Source organism: Solanum pennellii, chromosome 5 (genome assembly GCF_001406875.1).
Source record: "Solanum pennellii chromosome 5, SPENNV200".
Classification (NCBI taxonomy): Eukaryota; Viridiplantae; Streptophyta; class Magnoliopsida; order Solanales; family Solanaceae; genus Solanum; species Solanum pennellii.
Window position 1 is genome coordinate 56102056 of NC_028641.1, and position 19650 is coordinate 56121705.

The 19650-nt window shown below is 34.9% G+C and overlaps 1 protein-coding gene across 2 annotated transcripts in view; it reads right to left on the reverse strand.

The window, feature by feature from the left end:
* Positions 1-548: 548 nt before the first annotated feature.
* LOC107020951 (probable 3-hydroxyisobutyryl-CoA hydrolase 3) overlaps positions 549-19650 on the reverse strand; it is a 54455-nt gene continuing 35353 nt past the window's right edge. Inside the window, exons 10-15 of one of the 2 annotated variants that reach the window (XM_015221497.2) lie at positions 2305-2447; positions 2047-2107; positions 1331-1429; positions 1153-1257; positions 1026-1067; positions 549-878 (exon numbers count right to left, since the gene is read on the reverse strand). In XM_015221497.2, coding sequence (XP_015076983.1) covers positions 750-878; positions 1026-1067; positions 1153-1257; positions 1331-1429; positions 2047-2107; positions 2305-2447 — 579 coding nt within the window. In that variant the 3' untranslated portion in view covers positions 549-749. The remainder of the gene's footprint in view (positions 879-1025; positions 1068-1152; positions 1258-1330; positions 1430-2046; positions 2108-2304; positions 2448-19650) is intronic. The other variant, XM_027917208.1, reaches the window with a different exon arrangement.

The window sequence follows — 19650 nt, forward strand, 5'->3', positions numbered from 1 at the left end:
TTCTATTTGTTATGTGATGAAAGTTAAGTGACTTGTATAAGGTCTTTCGAGGTTCTATATTCCATGTCAAATCTTGGAGGTACCCCTGGATCGTGACGATAAACAGGGGTTGTACATGATTCTAAGGGAATTCCGAAAACTCTTCAACAAGCATTATGCAATTGGAGAAAGATACAATAACAATTACATAGATCTTCAAACGAATGGTCAACAGAGTTCTTCTCAAAGATCGACTTTCAAAGATGAAGTGCTTCCGGACGTTCTCCGATATCAAAAACATCTAAAAGAGGTCTATGTCATCCTACATTAGATAAATACGCTACTGAAGACCCTCAAATCACGGAGAAGTTTAGAAGAGAAGAATCAAGAGAATAATATAATTATACTCACAAATTCATCAATTAAAATCACATTTTTCTTTTATTTGGTTTGCTTGCAGTTAATTTTCAGCACTTACGAAAATTTGTTGCGAAACAACAAAATCTAAATTGAACAAATAAAAGAGACAACCAAAATGAATTTAAAAAAATTAAATTCTAGAAACATCATTTCATAACAAGTAACGAGGATATACTAAACAATTTGAGATTAAATATTTTTACAATACCAATGAATACATTATAGTAGTTTCACGACTTGAAGTAATGCTTTCAAAGAGGATCATTTAAAGTGTTTAATAGCGTATGAGTTGTAGTAGGACCAAAATGAATTCGAAGTTTAGACCTTTCCAAACATTTTATTTTGTAAATTCAAAGTTTAGATATTTTGAATAGTTGTCTTTGTGGAAGTTCCAAGTAGCCCCAACGATCGTCATGGACCACTTCAGAAAACTGCATTACAATTGCATCATGTACTTGCTCCAAGTTTGATGGTTCCCACTATACATACATATACACAATAAACACACATTCATTAATTATAACCATTGGTTTTTTTCCTTTTTATTTAATATAAAATTTGATAATCTTTTTCTATAACTTGAGTATCAATCTTCTTGTTAAATTATGAAGATTGGTGCATGATACCTTAAACTTTTTGTCCTTTGTAAAAAAGATTGCTTTACCACCCTACAATGCAAGTTGAACCAACATTTGTAAGTATTAATTAATAGAAAGTGTAACTTATTTAAAATACATGACATAATAAGTGTACCTCATAGAAATCGTTGTAATTGAATGATCTTAGTAGAATGTGTCCACTGATGTTAAATTCACGAATCAAACATTGTCTAAGTGTTTGCTTGCGTCCTTCTCTAATCTATAAAACAAGATAAATTTTGTCAAGAAATTAAATTTTATCTTATAAAATATAAGATAAAATTTATTATTACAGATCTGAGAGTAATCTTAAGACTTGTTGGTGATGCTAACTTCATAGACTTGATTGCATTGCTCATCCACTTATCATCGATTGTTGTGGCTTCCTTTTCCTATCCAAGATACTATATTAGTATGTTATTTATAACTTTTTTCATACAACAACATTTAATTTTTCCCTTAAACATATATAGCTACATAAATTAATTTTTCTATTGGTAAACCTGCGAGATTGTTCAATTTTATCCTCTATTATATTATATTACACACACAAATATACCCCTCAACAAATTATTAGTAGAAATCCTTAAGAAAGGAACAAAGGGGGTATATTTAGATAATGACAAACATATTTTAATTTGTATGACAGAGGATTTAATCAAAAAATTTGCCTACTTGAGAGGGTAAATTTGATGTTTTTCCCCTTCTTCTGTTGGCAACCAGATTTGATTTCACATGGTAAAGAGGTTAACTTGACCATTTTCCTTTTTTTCCTATTTAGCATACTAGGATAAATTGAACAAATTTAAGTAGTATCTTTAAGAATGATTCAAGAAATTATACTTAAAAAATGAGTGATCTGCTTTTTTTAATATCCCTTTTTGTTCTGTGGACAAACATTCAGTTTAAACTTGACATTTGTTCAATAAAACAACCAGAGTCAAAATTTGAGAAGTAAGGTCAATATGTTTTACTAACATAATTAAAAGGAGATAAGAGATGAACTTACAAGTGCAAATAATATTTCTTCAACTGTGTCCTTGCAAAAGCAACGATTGATAGCATCAAGTCTATTCGATTGATGATTGATAAATGACAAAAAAAAAGATACTTTTAGGAAATATTACACAAAATTTTATTAACACACTTCAGTCTTTTGAAAAATGAGACAAAATTTTCAATATGATTTCGTTTGTGACCTAATCTCACAAGTCATGTATAAACCTAGAAATATTTGAATACAAAAAATAATAATAAAGAATATTACCTTTTCAATATACTTCTTTCCTTCAACACTGGAATACGAACAAATTCATTTATGATTCTTGAAACGTCCGATTCATTAACAGATTTCGATGATGTGTTTAGTGATAATACTTGGCATAATGCATTTTCCATCGACTCAATATCCTGCAAAAGGTTAAAGTGGTTCTGTTTAGAGTATAAGAAAACAAAAATACCTCATCATACATGCATGAATGGGGAACATGCTAATTTTTTTGTACACTTATATTTGTTTTGAGTAATAAGAAGCCGTCAAAGTAGGAACTCTGAATATCTTTAAGTACTATTTAGACATAAAGAGTTAAAATACATGAATACAATGCAAATAGTTAATTTACATTAAACTACCTTTAAGTGATCAAAGAAAGGAGAAATTGTCTACTGATATTTACTTATTCACTTGTTCCAAATATTACTCTGATCTCTTGTATTTAGGGGAGTTATCATTTTTCAGTAATTGTATATTACGACATCATTGACATGTAAGTAGTTTCTTTTGTATATTTATAAAAATTACCAAAGCACAACCATAGGTATATGTACATTAGTTGATGATTTGCATTTATTAGTTCTTGTAAGCTTATTGTATGAATATTCTTAAAGTTAAATAACTCATATAGTTGTTCTTGATTTCATTTGTTCCTATTTGTTTTGGTATCTAATACTAGTATTCAGTAAGAAATGCAGCTAAGTCAAGATTGAAACTATAACACCCTAAAATGAACTAAGGTGAATTAGAGCTTCGTGAATGATTCCTGAGTTAATTTTGTGTTAAAGTGAATTATATTCATGTCCTTGGGCAGTGTGTTAAGTTTGGTTATGTTTGGAGTTCAAACTTCCAAGAACATCCCTGACGTTCAAAAGATATGCCTTAGAAAGTGCTTGTGTGTTCTCATGTGTTTGAGTGAGTTTTACGTGTTCGTTTTATTTGAAATTGGTGTGGGATGTTCCTAAGACCTAGAAGACTATGTTTAGGGGTTTAACGTCATGGTATGGACCCACCTAGGACCCACGATGGGCCCTTTAAGTGGACCCCATCTCTTTGCAAGAAGCTGCCAAGCAGTGACAAACGACGGCTACAAGGGACGGACCGTTGGTCAAACGACGGCCCTTCGACCTGGGGCGTCGACTGGACCTGCAAAGTTTACAAGCCTGCACCAAGAAGAAGCTATGTCCCCATCAACATACCCCCACCAATAGGGCGTCGATGGTCAGACGGTCCGTCTGTGTGGACTCGTTAATGGTGCCTGTGAAAGTTGTTTGTCTGCCAAGGATTGGGCTGTTTGGTAAATTCACCCCAATTATTTTATGAACCATGGACGTTTATTTTTGGTTTTTTTATGTATATTAAGGAGTTCCAAGCCCTAAGACCTAATTTTAGACCTCATTTCCTAAAACCCAAAACTCCTCTCTCTTAAAAGACTCTCTCAAGTCACCATGGAAGCTACAAATCAAGAAGAGCTAGGAGGGATGTTGGTGGTCGTGTGCTTCATCAAAATCAGTGGGTTCCTTCTATTTTGAGGTATGGTAGTCATCCTTGAACTCTTTTCCATTCAAGGAACCCCTTTCTAAGAGATTTCAAAAATCTTCTATCTTTGACTCTTAGTATGCGTCTTGCATGAAAACGTTTCTAATGATTCAAAATGATGTTTCCAATGTTAGTTGGTAATTTTAAAGCTAAAACTTTAATGAAATCATGTTAAAACTTTTTATCAAATTTTGTCTTAAGAAATGGGTTGAATGAGCATGATATTGTAGTCTTTGAGCTTTGGTTTCCTTTTATTGATATTGTTTTATAGCTACTGCCCTAAGGTCTATATTATGATTAATTGTTGAAGGAATTATTATGCGTGATGAAAGATTGGATTAAAGAATAAGTCATGTATCTTGTTTAGCTTTTACTATGAAATGCTCTTGAGTGGTATGTTCCACCTTTGGTGGCGTTGTTTACTTAAATTGTATGAATGTGTAGTTACTTGTGGATTGTGAATTAGGCCATGAAGGCATATTAGGTGAAGAAAGATGGAAATGAAGTTACTCTTGTTAATGTGTTTTATGAAGCTTGTTATGAAAAGTATGCTAAGGATTATGTTTAAATGACTTATATGATTATGTGGAACATGTTAAAGTGTGTGATGTGATGAAAGAAGGTCTAAGCATGTATAGAACTCAATGTAAATGAAATGATGCTTATGTTCAAGGTGTGTTAACATGTACATACACTCACACTTGAATGAATTAATGAAGCTAAGTTAAGTCCAAAGGTGAGTTTTGGGGTGAACACTATTCGTGAGTTGAGAAGAAGTGTTTAGTAGCAACCTCACTATTCCCAAGAGATTTCTAATGTAAGTTGGAGGATGGATACCCTTAGTGAGTTGAGATGTGGTGTCTAGAAGTTATCCTTGACCTTTAGTTAATGTTGAGAATCTATGGGGAGTTATGCTTAGCACCGTGAGGATATGAAGAAGGGGTGGTTACACTTCGTGAGTTGAGAAGTTGTAGTCCAATGTACTTCTTTAGATGAGTACTCCTCGTTAGTAGAGAATGATTTACTTAGTAGCAATCTCCTTATCCCTTAACTATGCGCCCGCATAGGTTTAGCTATTGGGAAAGCCATGTAAAAGCTAAAAGTAAGACCTCACTCTAGGCAAGTGAGGGGACCCTCCTCCGATAAGAGAAGTATCAGAATTCCACGTTTAGCTCTCATGGTCTATGTCGGTTAAGATAACCCCCACAAAAGTAATGAAAGTACTAAGTCTTCTAAAAGAGTGTACTACTTAGGGTAGGTAGTGGAATGGGAGGCTATCTATCCATTGCACTAGGTAGGCATTCCAAAAGGGAAGTCTTGGTGTGTCTTGTATGAATTAAATGAGCTAAGTCTTCTAAAATAGTGTACTATTTAGGGTAGGTGGTGGAATGGGACGCCATCTAATCATTTCACTATGTAGGCATTCCGAAAGGGAAGTCTTGGTGTGTTGTTGAGTGTCCTTCTAATGTCTTGTCCTTGAGTGGTGACTTGTTCTCCCGAGGCGAGTAAGACTAGACGGGGTAGTCTTGGGGATCACCTAGGTTTGTATTGAAGGAGGTGTATGGGTGTTTCCTTCATGTCTTACCTTGGTGAGTCCTAGGATAACCTTGGCTAGGGAAACTCCTACATAAATGAGTTCACTTCCTCTTGGCAAAACTTTGGGAGTTCACTGTTTTGGGATTAGAGTAGTTCACTGTAAAGTCAAAGATGGTTCACTGTAATTTTGGAAAGCTTACAATAAATGGTCCTTTTGTGAAAATCTAGGAAATCCTTATCTAAGTGTTAAATGATCATTCTTATGTCGTTTTACTTTTAATTTCATTAAGGTTTTACTTATTTGGCATGAAAGTGTACTTATACAAAAAAATCCCTTTTTGCATGTTTTTTCATATGTCATACTTAGTACATTGTTTGTACCAACCCCATACTTTTCTATACTTAATAAGTATAGGTTGGAGGCTTTTGAAGACTAGAAGGCGAAGTTTGAGAATCTAATCTCTCAAGACAAAATATGTCCTCATATATCCGAGGGCATAGTCCTATTTTCTTATTTTCTGCTTTTAAAACTTAATGTGTATTTCTTTTAAATGTAAAGGGTCGTGTCCCTAAGATTATTTATGTCATATATTTAAGTTGGCTTGTGAAGACAAGATCATTCTTTAGCTTTTATGAAAGATGTTCCTTTTATTATTTCATTCCTGAAAAGTTTTAAATTTCGCACTACTTTTCATATCTTGTGTAATGAATGATAGCTAAGGATTGTAGAAGACCTCCGAAAGGTCAAGTACGCAATTGTTCCAACCCATGGGTGCTCCCTTCTTCAAGGGGGTACTTTCGAGTCGTGACAAAAACAGAAGTATCAATATGTTCTAGTCCACTTAATCCTTTAAGAATTTACTTTTATATGTTTAGTAATGATCTACCTTTGCCATGAACATCATAGAAGCTTCTTTCTGTACGTCACATGTGAAAATTAAATGTCAATCTTGCAACATGTTTTATGATATTTTATTTGTATATTGAGTTTTGATAACGTAACATAAACTATAGTGAAAAAGCATCTGGTCCTCATATTTTTTGACATATAGGATAGGTCCATTGAGTGCAATTTTAGAGCTCTAGTAGGAACAGTAATTGGTGGGAAATGCAGCACAGGAGCCTGTAATCCTCGACCAATGGCATGCTCATAGGTTTTTGTATCTCTAATAAAAAGAACATGTTGACAGATGAAAACCTAATTTTTGAATTAAGATTTTACACACAACAGCAAAATCTATTTTGAAGGAATAATATTATTCATATTCAACAAGGGACCTGATTGATGTTACAATGTCTTTGATTACATTAGTGAGTCTAGTGTTTTGTGCTCTTACATTGCATATCTACTACTCTAATATAAAGGATGGTAAATTGTTTCTTGTCTCATTGTCTTGAGATTTGATTGTGCGGTTAGAGTTAGTTGAGGTGTAATTTTGAAGTCTATATTAGCTAGGGTTGATTGATATAGTGGGCAATAGTGTTATTATTTTGTGTTTTTTAATAGATTTGTTATAAGGTGTCTTGCATTAAGACATTAATCCTTTGTAAGTACTCAAGTCTGTATTTACATTTTTTCTTGAAATTAGTGGAGATTTGAAAAATTATGTGTGACAGGTCATGGTTTTTCTTTTCTTGAGTAAGGAGGTTTCCACGTAAACATATTTGTTCTTACTTCATTTAGAATTCTAATTTCAATACTCTTTAATTGATTTAGTTAAGGGACCTGGTCCTATGACTAGTGATGAACTTTTACAATCCAACATTTGCTATCATAACTTGTAATTTTTATAAGTTTAACACTTAGAGAGGATCCTGCTTAGATGGTTGCTCCACTAAATATCAAATAAAGTCATTCAACCACCATTATCCCTGATTCAATGGACAATACAATGGGCGGAGAAGGACTCATATGCATGACTTCAATATGGCTGAGGATAGTGAACTATGGGACATCATTTTGGATGGACACATGTAGCCATTAAGGAAGTCAAGGAAGAGCAAATTACCATATATTTTCCTAGTACACGAAGGGAATACAATGAAGTTTATTGCTATAAGATTGAAAAGAGCTACAAAGCAAATAAGTTGCTCATCTATGGAATAGGACCTTATGAATACAATAAAATCTCTACATGTGAATATGCCAAACAGGTCTTGGAAAGATTGAGGACGGCTCATGAAGTAACGATTCAAACCAAAGGGTACTAAGTGGACATGCTCGCAACTGAGTACAAAAACTACACATATAAGGAAAGTGAAACCATTCAAGAAATGCACACCAAGTTCACCTCCATCAAAAAAATAAATTGCACTGTTTTGGAGAAATGATTAATTCAAGTAAACAAATCATAAAAATTATCAAGATACCCCCCCCCCCCAATTCTTGGGAAATCAAGGTTTATGCTATCACTGAAGCTAGATATCTTGAAACTCTCTCTATAGATAAGTTGATTGGGAATTTGAATACTCGTGAACTCAACAAGAAACATAGCAAACATAAGAAGGAACTAAAGGGAAAAATCTTGGCCCTCTAAGCTTCTCATGGAGAGTTAATTGAAGGAGATGAGGATAAGGTCTACCTTATCGATGGTTTCATAAGGTTGTAAGAAGACATTGAGGGTTTATGAAAAAGGAAAGTGAAAGTAGATCCGCAAATTGAAATCATCTTTGTCACAAATATGGAATCCCGGTAACTTCATCAGATATTATCCAATTAAAAATATTTAGTACATGGACAACATCAAAATTTGTGGTGGTGAGGATAACAGAGAGATGGGTCCCATACAAGTCCAAAAGAAGAGAGGTTTTTTCATTATATTGTCAAAAAGGCTTTTTCTACTTGGGGAGACTCGTCAAGTGAATTGGATGAACTGGAGCACCTAAAAGATGCTTCAATGGTGGCTATGGAGGATGACAAATATTCCTTCAATTCACTCTTTGTTCTCATGGAAAATTTAAAAAAAAATATGAGGATGAAGAGGTAACACTTCTTGACATTAAGCAAAATATTATTATTATCTCAAGAAACTAAAGGCTTAGTTAATATCTTGATTGACTAACACAATGAGCTCATTACTACAATCAATTTATTAAGAGAAACTCTTGGCATCTTAGAAAATGAAAAAGATTCATTAACTTCTCAAATCTCAGAATTGGGAAAAATTGATTTTATTAAGTGTTTTAGACACAACCCTCAAGGAGAAATTAAACAAAACTCTTGAGCCTTAATAAAAGGGAAATAGTGAGGAAACTAGACAGCAACTAGAACTTCAAGAATCCTCTAACGAAGTGTAAATTGAATCTGGCTATATATTTAGAAAGAAATGTTTAGTTATAAAAGAACTTGATCCGGGTGGAGATATCATTTGCTAAGGTATAGGGTGTAAAAAGTCAGATCCCCCATATAATTCTTAGAGTAAATATGTGTTTGTATCTGACAATATGTTATGTACTCAGTATAGATGAAGTGGACACTTTAAGAAAGAGTGTCAAGCCTAGATAATGACTAAGGAAAACTTTTCAAACTATGATAATAGAAGAGAGTTTAGAAGGGGATTTGGTCCTGCTACTAAGGTTAAGAAAGTCAGATTGTCGGGTGGCACTAAGAAAAATCTCTGATTGCACCCTTATCTTCATTTTTGGAACTCAAACTTCAGTGGGTTCCTAAAACTAACAAATGATCTTATTGTAAAAGAGAGTACAGGGTAATAGTCATTGTTTGTTTATGGATAGTGATCAGTCTAAGAATTAGAACTCATCTGGGGTTTTCAGATCATTAATTAGTGTCCTCAGTGTCATTTTACATCCAATAGTTCATTTATTTATTTTTTTGATTAAGAACAAGGCAAGGACAAATACATGAAAAAAGAAGCCAAAAATAATTTAAAAAATCAAATGAAGTGTGATGTTGATGCTCTCTAAAGGCATGTGGTAACTCAACAAAAGTTTTAGACCTCGCCAAAAACAAAAAAGTCTTCTATAAAAAAGCTCAGGGCAGGTCGGTAAGAAGAAGGAGCTAAAAATGACTCGCCAAACTTTGTCAGCAAGGTGAAAAGTACTCACCGAAAGTGACAGAACAAATGAGCTATAATAGAGAAAAGAAAGGCGAGCAAAGATAACAGTTGGTGACTCATCAAACATGAACAATGAGGATCATCAGGTCCACCAACTATAGCTCAAAAACCTAAAGCATTAAGCGAAAGAAGAAAAGGCAAGAAGAAGTACTAGGCGGCGACTCGCAGAGTAAGCCCACGACTCGCCGAGTGAGTCGGTGACTCGCCAAGTTATTTTGCAACTTGTCGAGCTGAATATATCACCGACTGGGTCAGGAAATGAAATTTTGGTTGAGATTAGGGAATGTATAAATAGCTGAGAGGAAAGAAAAAACTCTATCTTACTCTCTCTGAAATTATAGTACAGAAGAACATTCTAAGATTTTTTTGTTGACAGTGTTTTTGGTATAAATTCTGTCAATTCCAATATGATTAGCTAAAAATCCCTCTTCTAGGGGTATGTAATTAAATTCGCATACTTGTTAATTTAGTAGAATCTTGTTTATTGCTCTATTTTACATTAGTTTTCATGGATTCAAACAAATTGTTATATGTTAATTCATGAATTAAGGTTGCAAACTTGGTTGTACTTTAGAGTCTTCATGTATTTCATAAACAGTGTTACATTAAATGGATGATTAGTTCGATGCTTGCATTTAAGATTTTAATTCCTTGTTTGCTTGAAAAAAGGAATTTAGAGTTTCACATGTAAATGTTTGATTTGGTTGAAAGAGAAAACATTATTTATGTTGTAGGCATTGGATTGTTGAGTAGATTCTACATGGGAGGCTTTAAAAAGAGCTCCTATGATAAGCATATTTTTATTGAGAAATGCAATGTCGTGTCTTTGAAAATTATCTAAGCCTATCCATGGGTAGCTAATGTTATTGAGCAATCATATCGATTTATTATTTGACATCAATACCCACTTTCACATACTCTTAGATTGAAACTCCACTACAAAAACACTCAATTTAATCTACTTTAGACAAAATTGGTCACTAAATCATCTTGAATTGATATTTGGAGTTATCCAACTTTGTTTATGTTGAACACTTGTTACTATCACATAACAATATATTAGATCTCAATTAGATCTCAAAGCTTAGGTAATTATATTACTAAATATCACCAACTTGTTAAATTGTTATACGAGTAATATGAGTGTTTTAAAAATGGCGCCATTGTCGAGGAGTGGTGCATAAATTTTATTACCGATTTAGTTGTAGTAAAACACTCTTACCCTTTTTCTTTGGTGTTCTCTTGATAGGTTACAATATGTGTGTCATTGGGAGCAATAGTGCTAGACTGAATGGGCAGAATGATGATCTTGCGAATCGAAATGATGTAAATCTTAACACACTAGGGAGAGGGGGATGTAACACCTCTAAAATGACATAGGTGAAGCTAGATCAAAACATGTGTTCCATGAGGTTTTATACTCCGAAAATGGTTTATAATTATGTTTTGAGGTAGTGTCTAAAGTTTTGTGATGTTTGGAGGTCAAACGACCACGACGTTTGAAAGATTTGCCTTGAGACGTGCTTGTGTGTTTAGGTGTGCCTTTGCATGTTTTACGTGTTCATTTTGGTTGAAATTGATATGAGATGTTCCTAACATGTATAAGAGTGTTTTTGAGTTGGAAACTTCCTGTAACGTCTCCCCATGGACCAACTTAAGGGTTCTTCAGGAGGACCCAACTTGTGAGCAAAAGTTGTCAAAACCAGCCCAACCAACGAGAGGCAATCAACACCCAGTAGGTAAGTCGAAGACCCATCGATGGAAGTAATAGGTTGAAACTTAGATTGTGGATATTAATATAACAAGTTTGGAGTCTTTTATCCAATCAACGACTTGCCAGCACGACCCGTCGATGAATCTACGCCTCGTCGACTGGAACCGTCGATTGACACCTGCAGATTTTCTGCATCTGTCTCGGCCAAGCTTGGGCAATTTGGGAATTTAATTAATATTCTAAATATTATTTGGTAGGTTTATTAAGGTTATAATTGATATTTTAAGTAATTTTATAAGTCTATAAACCCTAACCAAGTCACTGTTCAAAATCAAAACCCCAAAACCAAAGAAGAACTCTCTAGAACACCATTGAAGCTTGAAGGGAGATTGGAGATTGGATCTTGATTTCTCCATCAATTTTTATTAAATTTTGTGGATTAGAATATATTAAGGTATGTTTTTCATCCTTGAATCTCTTTTCTTCAAGGATCCAAACTTCAAAGGTGATTTTTCAAGACTTTCTCAAAAGTATGAATTTCAAAATTGAAATCTAGCCATAGGTTCTTGCATAAAACATATTGAATCAATGTGTTATGATTGAATTGATTTTTATTTGATTATTTTATACTAAAAACTCCATGAACCCATGCAAATCATGAATTCATTATTTTGGTCATATTATTGGTGATTTGATCATGCCTTAATTGTATTGGATTCTTTTGTAGTTTGATTTAGGCTATTGAATTATATAAGAAGCATGTTATAATTGTATGTAGACATTCCTAAATTGATTAATTCATATTGTATTATCTTGGATCATTATATATTGTAATTATTGAATTGAATTGGTGATCATGGCTATTGGTAAGAGCATTTGTGTATTGGATTGGTTGATTTGGCTACGGATTGGAGTTGTTGAAACTGGAATGGTGGTATATTGACTAAAATTTCTCTACATTGTGTACTATAGGTATTTCAATTATGATGCTTGGTATGGTCCACTTATGGTGGCAGTGCTTATGTGTTATACTTGTTAATAATGTGGTCTCGTCGGCATTACTTTATAAATTGTGAAACAATGTGGCCTAGTCGATATTACTTTATGAAATATGATGCTATTATGTTATAACTTGGATACGTGATCATTATGAAGGTCTATATGGCTTAATTGTATATGTGAAGTCAAAGTATGTGATCTTCTAAGTGATTATATGTGATCATGATAGGCTATAGTGATGTCTTCATGTGTGTATACTTGAAATTGAAGTGTGAATCTTCCTAGTTAACTGTATGACTCTTATTATGAACTAGGATGATATTTATATAGGAATGTGTAGGGTGACTTGTGGAATGTTTAGTTGACCCTATATGCTACTTGAATGATATTGTACATGTGTTAAGATGGTAATGAAGTGTGTCATATTTTGGTAGACCTATATCCCTTACTTGATACATTGTGACGACCCTAAAAATAAAATAGGTTGAACTAGAGCTTCACATGTGTTTCATGAGTTAATAATGTATTAAAATACTGTATTTTAGAATTAGAAGTCAGTTTGTGAAGTTTGGGAGTGTTTGGAAGTCAAATGTCCAAGATGTCCTGAAATTAGTCAAAGTTGAACTAGTGTGTCGTAGTGTTTTGTAGTGAAGTTTTGGGGGATAGTTTGAGGGTTAATTTTAGTGTCAATTGTTCCTATGCATAGACTGACATGTAAAGGGTCGAAACGTCCGAGAACGACGCCCTGGGGACCAACTTAAGGCCCCCGAGGAGGACCCAAACATGGGCCACCGAAGCTGCCCGGCAGCCTAAAATTGGAAGTTGCTGCACGATGCACAGCCAGCACTTGTGTGAAATTTTTGCCCTGCGACGCGGGGTCAACACGCGCTCTACTGGACCAAATTAATTTCAAGAACCAAGATCAGGAAATGACCTCGCGGCATGCAGCCAAGTCCCAGATTTAGTGGTTTTATTGAGTTTTAGTTACTTCCTTAGGGGCTATTTTATGATGGATTATTGTATAAAAATTTAATAGGTGCTAAAGGCTTGGATGAAGGGCAAATTGTTCTATCTTGGTTAGTTATGCTGAAGTAACTCTTGAGTTGTATGATGGACCTTTGGTGGCGGTGTTTACTTGAAGTATATGAACTTATATGTGTATTATGGAAATGGCCTTGAAGGCATGATATAATATGTGAGGACATGATTTTGATATTATATGCATGATGTGTGTTAGAAAGTTGAAATGAGTATCTGAAAGGGTTTACGTCTAAATGAAGTATGTGTTTGATGTTGAAATTGTGATAAATGTGGGTATGAGCATGTCTAGAAATCAATTTTATAAATGATGATCATTATGTGAAAGTTGTACTCACATGAACTCACACACACACACTTTAATGCATGAATGAAAATGGGGTATTGTAGGGTTGACATTCTTCGTGAGTAGAGATGAAGTGTCCAGACCATCCCTATTATTCCTAAGTATGAAAAAAGGGGGATTTGGGGGTGGAGACTCTTCGTGAGTTGAGATGAAGTGTTTAGTAGAAACCTTACTATTTCCGATGATCTTTCCGAAGATAGGTTGGAGGTTCGATACCTTTCGTGAGTTGAGAAGGGTTGTTCAATAGTTATCTCTCAACATATGGTCACTGAATGTTTAAAACTCCGTAGGGGAGTTATGCTTAGCACTGAGAGGATTTGAAGAGGGGTTGGGTACGCTTCATGAGTCCAGATGTTGTATCCAATATACCTCTTGAGATGGGTGCTCCTCGTTAGTAGATGGGTGCTCCTCGTTAGTAGAGACTGAGTTACTTAATAGAAATCTCCTTATCCCTTAACTATGCGCCCGTGTAGGTGTAGCTATGGGAGAATCTTGTAAAGGCTAAAGAATATGACCCTACCTTAGGCAAGTAGGGATCCCTCATTTGGTAAGGGTAGTACCGGGATTCCATATCAAGTTCTCATAGTCTATATCACTTAAAGCTATCCCCCACAAATGTATGTAAATGAACTAAGTCTTCTTAAGGGTGTACTACTTAGGGTAGGTGGTGAATGGGACGCTACCTATCCGTTGCACAAGTAGACATTTGGAGGGAGTCTTGGTGTGTCCTTATATGAAATGTATGAATAGGTCATGATATGATGCAAATGAAAGTATGCATGTTGATATAAAGTTAAGGAAGCATGTTGAAATTATGTTTTGCATAATAAAAGTTGTTTATGTGATGAATGTGATGTGCCTAGTCAAAGTAATTCCTAAGGAACACTAAGTTAAAGTAGTAGTATGGGATGCTACTTTCACATTGCACTAAGTGTGACTTGGGAGTTGTCTTAGGGGATGGTTCTTATGTGAAGTTCCTAAGTATTTGTATGTTTCTATAGTGACTTTGATATTGAATGGTGACTTGTATAAATTAAATGAAGTATGCTTATCCTCGTAGTCTTAAGGATCTCTTTAGTAGGTATTGAGGATGTTTTATGGGAGATCTCCTTATGTCTTATCTATGTAAACCTTTGGAAAATTTAGGATAAGAGTGGTTCATGTGAAATTTTGGGCTTACTGTAAGCATGTTCCTATGTTAAGAAAAATTGATGTTTTACCTAATGTGCTAAATCATAACACTATATGATGTTTTGTACCTTAATTCATGAAGGTTTTTACCAAAATAGCATGACGTGAATGTTTCTTCTAAATTTTTCATTTTTTCATGATTTTGCATAATGCCATACTTAGTACAATGTTTGTACTAACCCCATACTTTTCTCTACTCTATAATTATAGGTTAGAAGCAAGTGGATGTTTTGAAGTCAAGCTTGGGAATCGACTCTCTCAAGACTAAGTATGTTCTCATATATTCGAGGGCATAGTCTTTATTTCTTTAGTTCTTCGTTAAGACTTGTTATGTATTTTCTTTCAATGCAAAGGGCAGTGTCCCTAAGATATTTACGTCGTGTCTTAAGTTGGCTTGAGACGATGAGACTATCCTTAGTATTTATAAAAGATGTTTTCCTTATTATTATTTATCGTGAAAATTTTTAAATTCCACACTTCTTTTCATATCTTATGTAATGAATGATAGATAAGAGGCTAGAACAAGACCTTCGAAAGGTCAAATACGCCTTGTTCCGACCTAACGGTTGCCCTAACTTCTAGGGTGTACTTGTGGATCATTACAATGAAGAATGTGAATATGAATCCTTGAATTATTATGCTAAAGCACCTTTATCATGAATGTATATGTATTATTGAAATGTCAACTTGAACGTAGTTAAGAGGGTCATTTATATGGAACCTTCTAGAAAGAAGGTTATGATATCCTTGAAGTGAAATTCGTAATGGTATCCTTGTTGTGTGAATGATGGACTTAGGGATGGTTGAATGAAATGGCATGGAATCATCCTTAGGAAAGTCATTATGCTATCCTAGAAACTATTGTAAGGCAGCCCTAATAGACCCTCTTTGGTAAGGTGTATTATGATTTGTTTATGGCTAAGATGTGGTACCTCTTCATAGGCTCCTCTATTGAATTACTCTATGAGAACAAAGTTTAGCACCAACAGAATATGCTTCGGGAGTGACTCTTCTTTAGATGAGACTATAGTACAAATAAATACTTCATATTCCTTAACCATGTTCATACATGGGATGTGTCCTAGTTCTACCATTGGCAAGTAGAACACCCTCCATCGGAGTAGGGAAGACTCTGGATTCAATGACTAGCTAGTATGTTATATGTCGGTTGTTGCGTATTCTCATCATGTGGGATACACGCTAATGTTGGATGAGTACTATAATGTTTAGGTAGTGGAATGTGACGTTATTTAGACATTGCACAAGTAGGCTTTGAAGATGTTAGTGTGTAGGTTCCCTAGTTCTTCTCCAAGACCATTATGTGAAAGTCCTTGATTGTTGAATGTCTCATTAATGACTTAATGAATATAATGACTTAAAGTTAAATGTATGTAAATGGAAAAGTACTTACCTAGAATGGCTTGGAGGATTGCTTAGGTAGGCTTAGAGAGGGTGTATGGGTGGTCTCTTCATGTATTACTTAGGTGAGTCTTAGAATAACTTTAGGTAGGGCTTTAATTGAATATAGTGAATAATCTTATCTTAGAAATACTTGAGAATGTCTTAGATATGTGTGAAGGATTCGTATCGGCAGCCGCTTCATGTCTCACTCCAGTGAGCCTTAGGAGGACCTATGTTTATGTGACTTGAAGTGATGATATGATATATCGTGTGATGCGACTATATGTGTTTATGTTAACTTGTAAGTGACTTTATACTTGTCTTACGAAGTTCTACTCAAAAAGAGCATGTTTTATACAAATGTCCTTTTAGCATGGTTTAATTGCATTTCAACAGACTTAGTGCATTCTAAAGTACTAATTCCATATATTTTGTCTATCTCTAAAGGTGTAGGTTGAATTTGAGAGGAGTATTAAAGTGGACGCTTGGATTAGTATCCATTCAATAAAAATTGGGGTATGTCCTCAATATATTCTAGGACATCATTATGTTTAGTTTTCTTATTGAAAGTATTGTAATAGACTTAGATAAATCTATATGTTGATAAATGGGTCGTGTCCAAGATATTCATGTGTCTAAGATGGTGACTTTGAGACTTAGCCTTTCCTTATAATTTTCTATAAAAGGGATATTTTGAAGTATTATTATTTCGTGTAAACAATTTTAATTCCACACTACTTTTTATACATATATGCAATGAATGATGTCAAAGGTCTTGTACAAGACCTCCGAAAGGTCAAGTACGCCGTGCCATGATTCGAGGGCATACCATATCTTCTAGGGTATACGTTTGGGTCATGACACGGGAGCCATCGGTTACCCCCACCTATTGGTAATTCAATATTTCATGTGACTGGAACCATGATCAAACTAATCCAAATGAAGGGAACATTTGGGGTGTAGCTCTTAAAGATCCCCATGACAACATTCACAACTTTGTGGATGTATGTGGCCTATTTACTTTAAATAATATCACTTAAGATTCCATTTGGATGAGGTTTTTTCCTTTATATCTAATGGGGAAATATTAAAATGGTTGGTTGAATTATCAAAGGACTCAATTACTTCATGGTTAGAGCTGAGGCGTTCCTTGAGAGATTCCTTCCTCCTTCGAGAACGTTGATGCTTCGGGATATCATTCAAAATTCAAAGCGGGTTGATGTTGAACCTATCCATGAGACATGGTTGAGATTCCAAAAATGGTGTTACTTTGTTCTAATCACGAGTTTCCAGATAAAGTGCTATTGTAATACTTTTACCAGAGTCTTGATATCGTGAACAAGGGGATAGTCGCGACAACAATTTGAGGTAGCTTTAGTTTTGCATAATGAGATGAATAAGATTAATTGTGCATGTCATACAAGGGAAGATCAAGTGTCTCCACTCAATGTGGGTTTGAATGACGAGCAACTAAAGAAGAACCAAGAGCGTGATCAGAACGTGGCAAAAATGATGACTCAACTTGCCTTGTCATCAAATCATATCATGCGGGTGAATTAAAGTAGGTGAATATGGTTAATGTTGGTAGTAGGTTGATTTTTTGGGTGTTGGGTTAGATAAATTTGAGATTTCTTGTGGTTCTTGAATACTTTTTTGTGGGTGAAGCCTGAGTATCCTTAATTCATCAAGATAGCTTGAATTTTCCAATGGATAGATTAGGTGACGATAAACTTAAGGGTAAATAATCATTTTGTTGTAATTATTGAAACTGGGAGAAAATCTAAGTACCCAAGGTGATTGAGTGTTGTGATTTACTTAGAAATTATGGTAGTGTTATTGACAGTTGATCATTTATTGGTTGTTGCAATAGAATTTTAATAAATAGGTTGACGGGCTGTGAAATACCTATTTGAAAAGCTTAGTCGAGCTCGGCAAAGTTATGTGGAAAATCACCACGTTAGCCTTACCTCGCCCTATATTTCAGAACTGTTGATTTTCTTATTTTCACTTTCTATAAGTTCCCTTTAGCTCGTTGAATGCCCTTGGGAACTCGCCAATCTGATAAGTAGTTGTAATGTGATCAAATGACCCTACCCCTTTCAGCGAGCCTACACTAGATGGCTAAACTTGTTTGGCCACTTGCCGATCAAGTTGGTGAGCGTCAAGATAGGCTCAGTTCTAAGCTTTTTATATTATTATTTTCAAAATACTTTACCCGATCTATGATTTGGGATGTCGTGCAATACAGGTATTTCCCAACAAAAGCTACAAGTTACCTAGAGGCTTCTCAAGAATATTCACATCCACCCTAAAAAGATAATGGGGAATTCTGATCTTATAGCCTAGTGGCTTACCACATCCCACTCCACACACTTCTGGGTGTGTTAGTGAAAAGGCTTAGAAAAAGGTTTTTGCAAAGACACTGTGAGGGGAAAGCAATAGGTTTGGGAGCCTACAATTGAAAAAAATAGCTTTGGTAATGATTCTATTAACTTCACATTTATTGAGAAGGAATAGGCGGCTGAGAGGGTTCTAAATCCTATATATGGGCCTGAAGTGGAGTCTCGGCCTACCCTAAGGAAATTTTTTGAAATGCGCTCCAAGAAAATTCATGACCTATAAACGAATATCTTACCTCCGGTAGCTCCAATTGTTTCCCCGGTTTATGAACAGATTGAAATCCAATGGAGGAGAACTACATTAGAGCATATAAGGTTGTCTATTGATGGAGTCATGGATAGATATTCAGTTGTTTGGGATCCTAATTGTTACAATGGGTTTGAGAAGTTCACACAAGCTAGGACATTGTATGTGGTCACTTGGGTCTGAGAATTCTTTCAGGATTATGATCAGGTACTCCTAAAGAAGATAAAGGGGGTTGTTTACAAACCGATTGATGAAGTTGAAGTTTGTAAAAAGGAAGTCCATTATTCGGCCAAAGTGATTAATGATGTGCTTAACTATGGATCAAGGGACTCTAGTACATACAATGGGTAGATTAATAATCCTATTGATGAGTTAAGATGGTGGCTTACCCCATTGTTAGTGGAAGCTACCCCTCCTTGGATTGCGGATGCAGTTCAAATTGAGAAAAAAAATTGAATGCGGTGGCCTAATATTGGTTCAGCTTTACTAGTAAAACATCGATGCCTTCCCAGAATGATTCAATCCTCCAACATCCCAATGCTATATTGTTTGGATGCATTATTTATGGAAAGGGTATGTGCCTCAATTTTATAATCATTGAGGAGATTTGTTGAGAGAATGTCAGCAATAGACCTCTTTTTGTTCTAGTTTTGGTTACCCATTTGTGTGAGTTAGCTTGGGTGCCATTTGTGAGGCTACTGATATGAGTATTACTCTTGCCTTCTCTAGTGAACTCCGACAGATAGAGTTGGATTATTTGAAAAGATGATGCGGCTAAGAGGAAGCCACAACCAGTTAATACTACTCCGGAGGTGGGTCCTGCTACCTTGGAGGTTCATCCTTCACTTTATTTC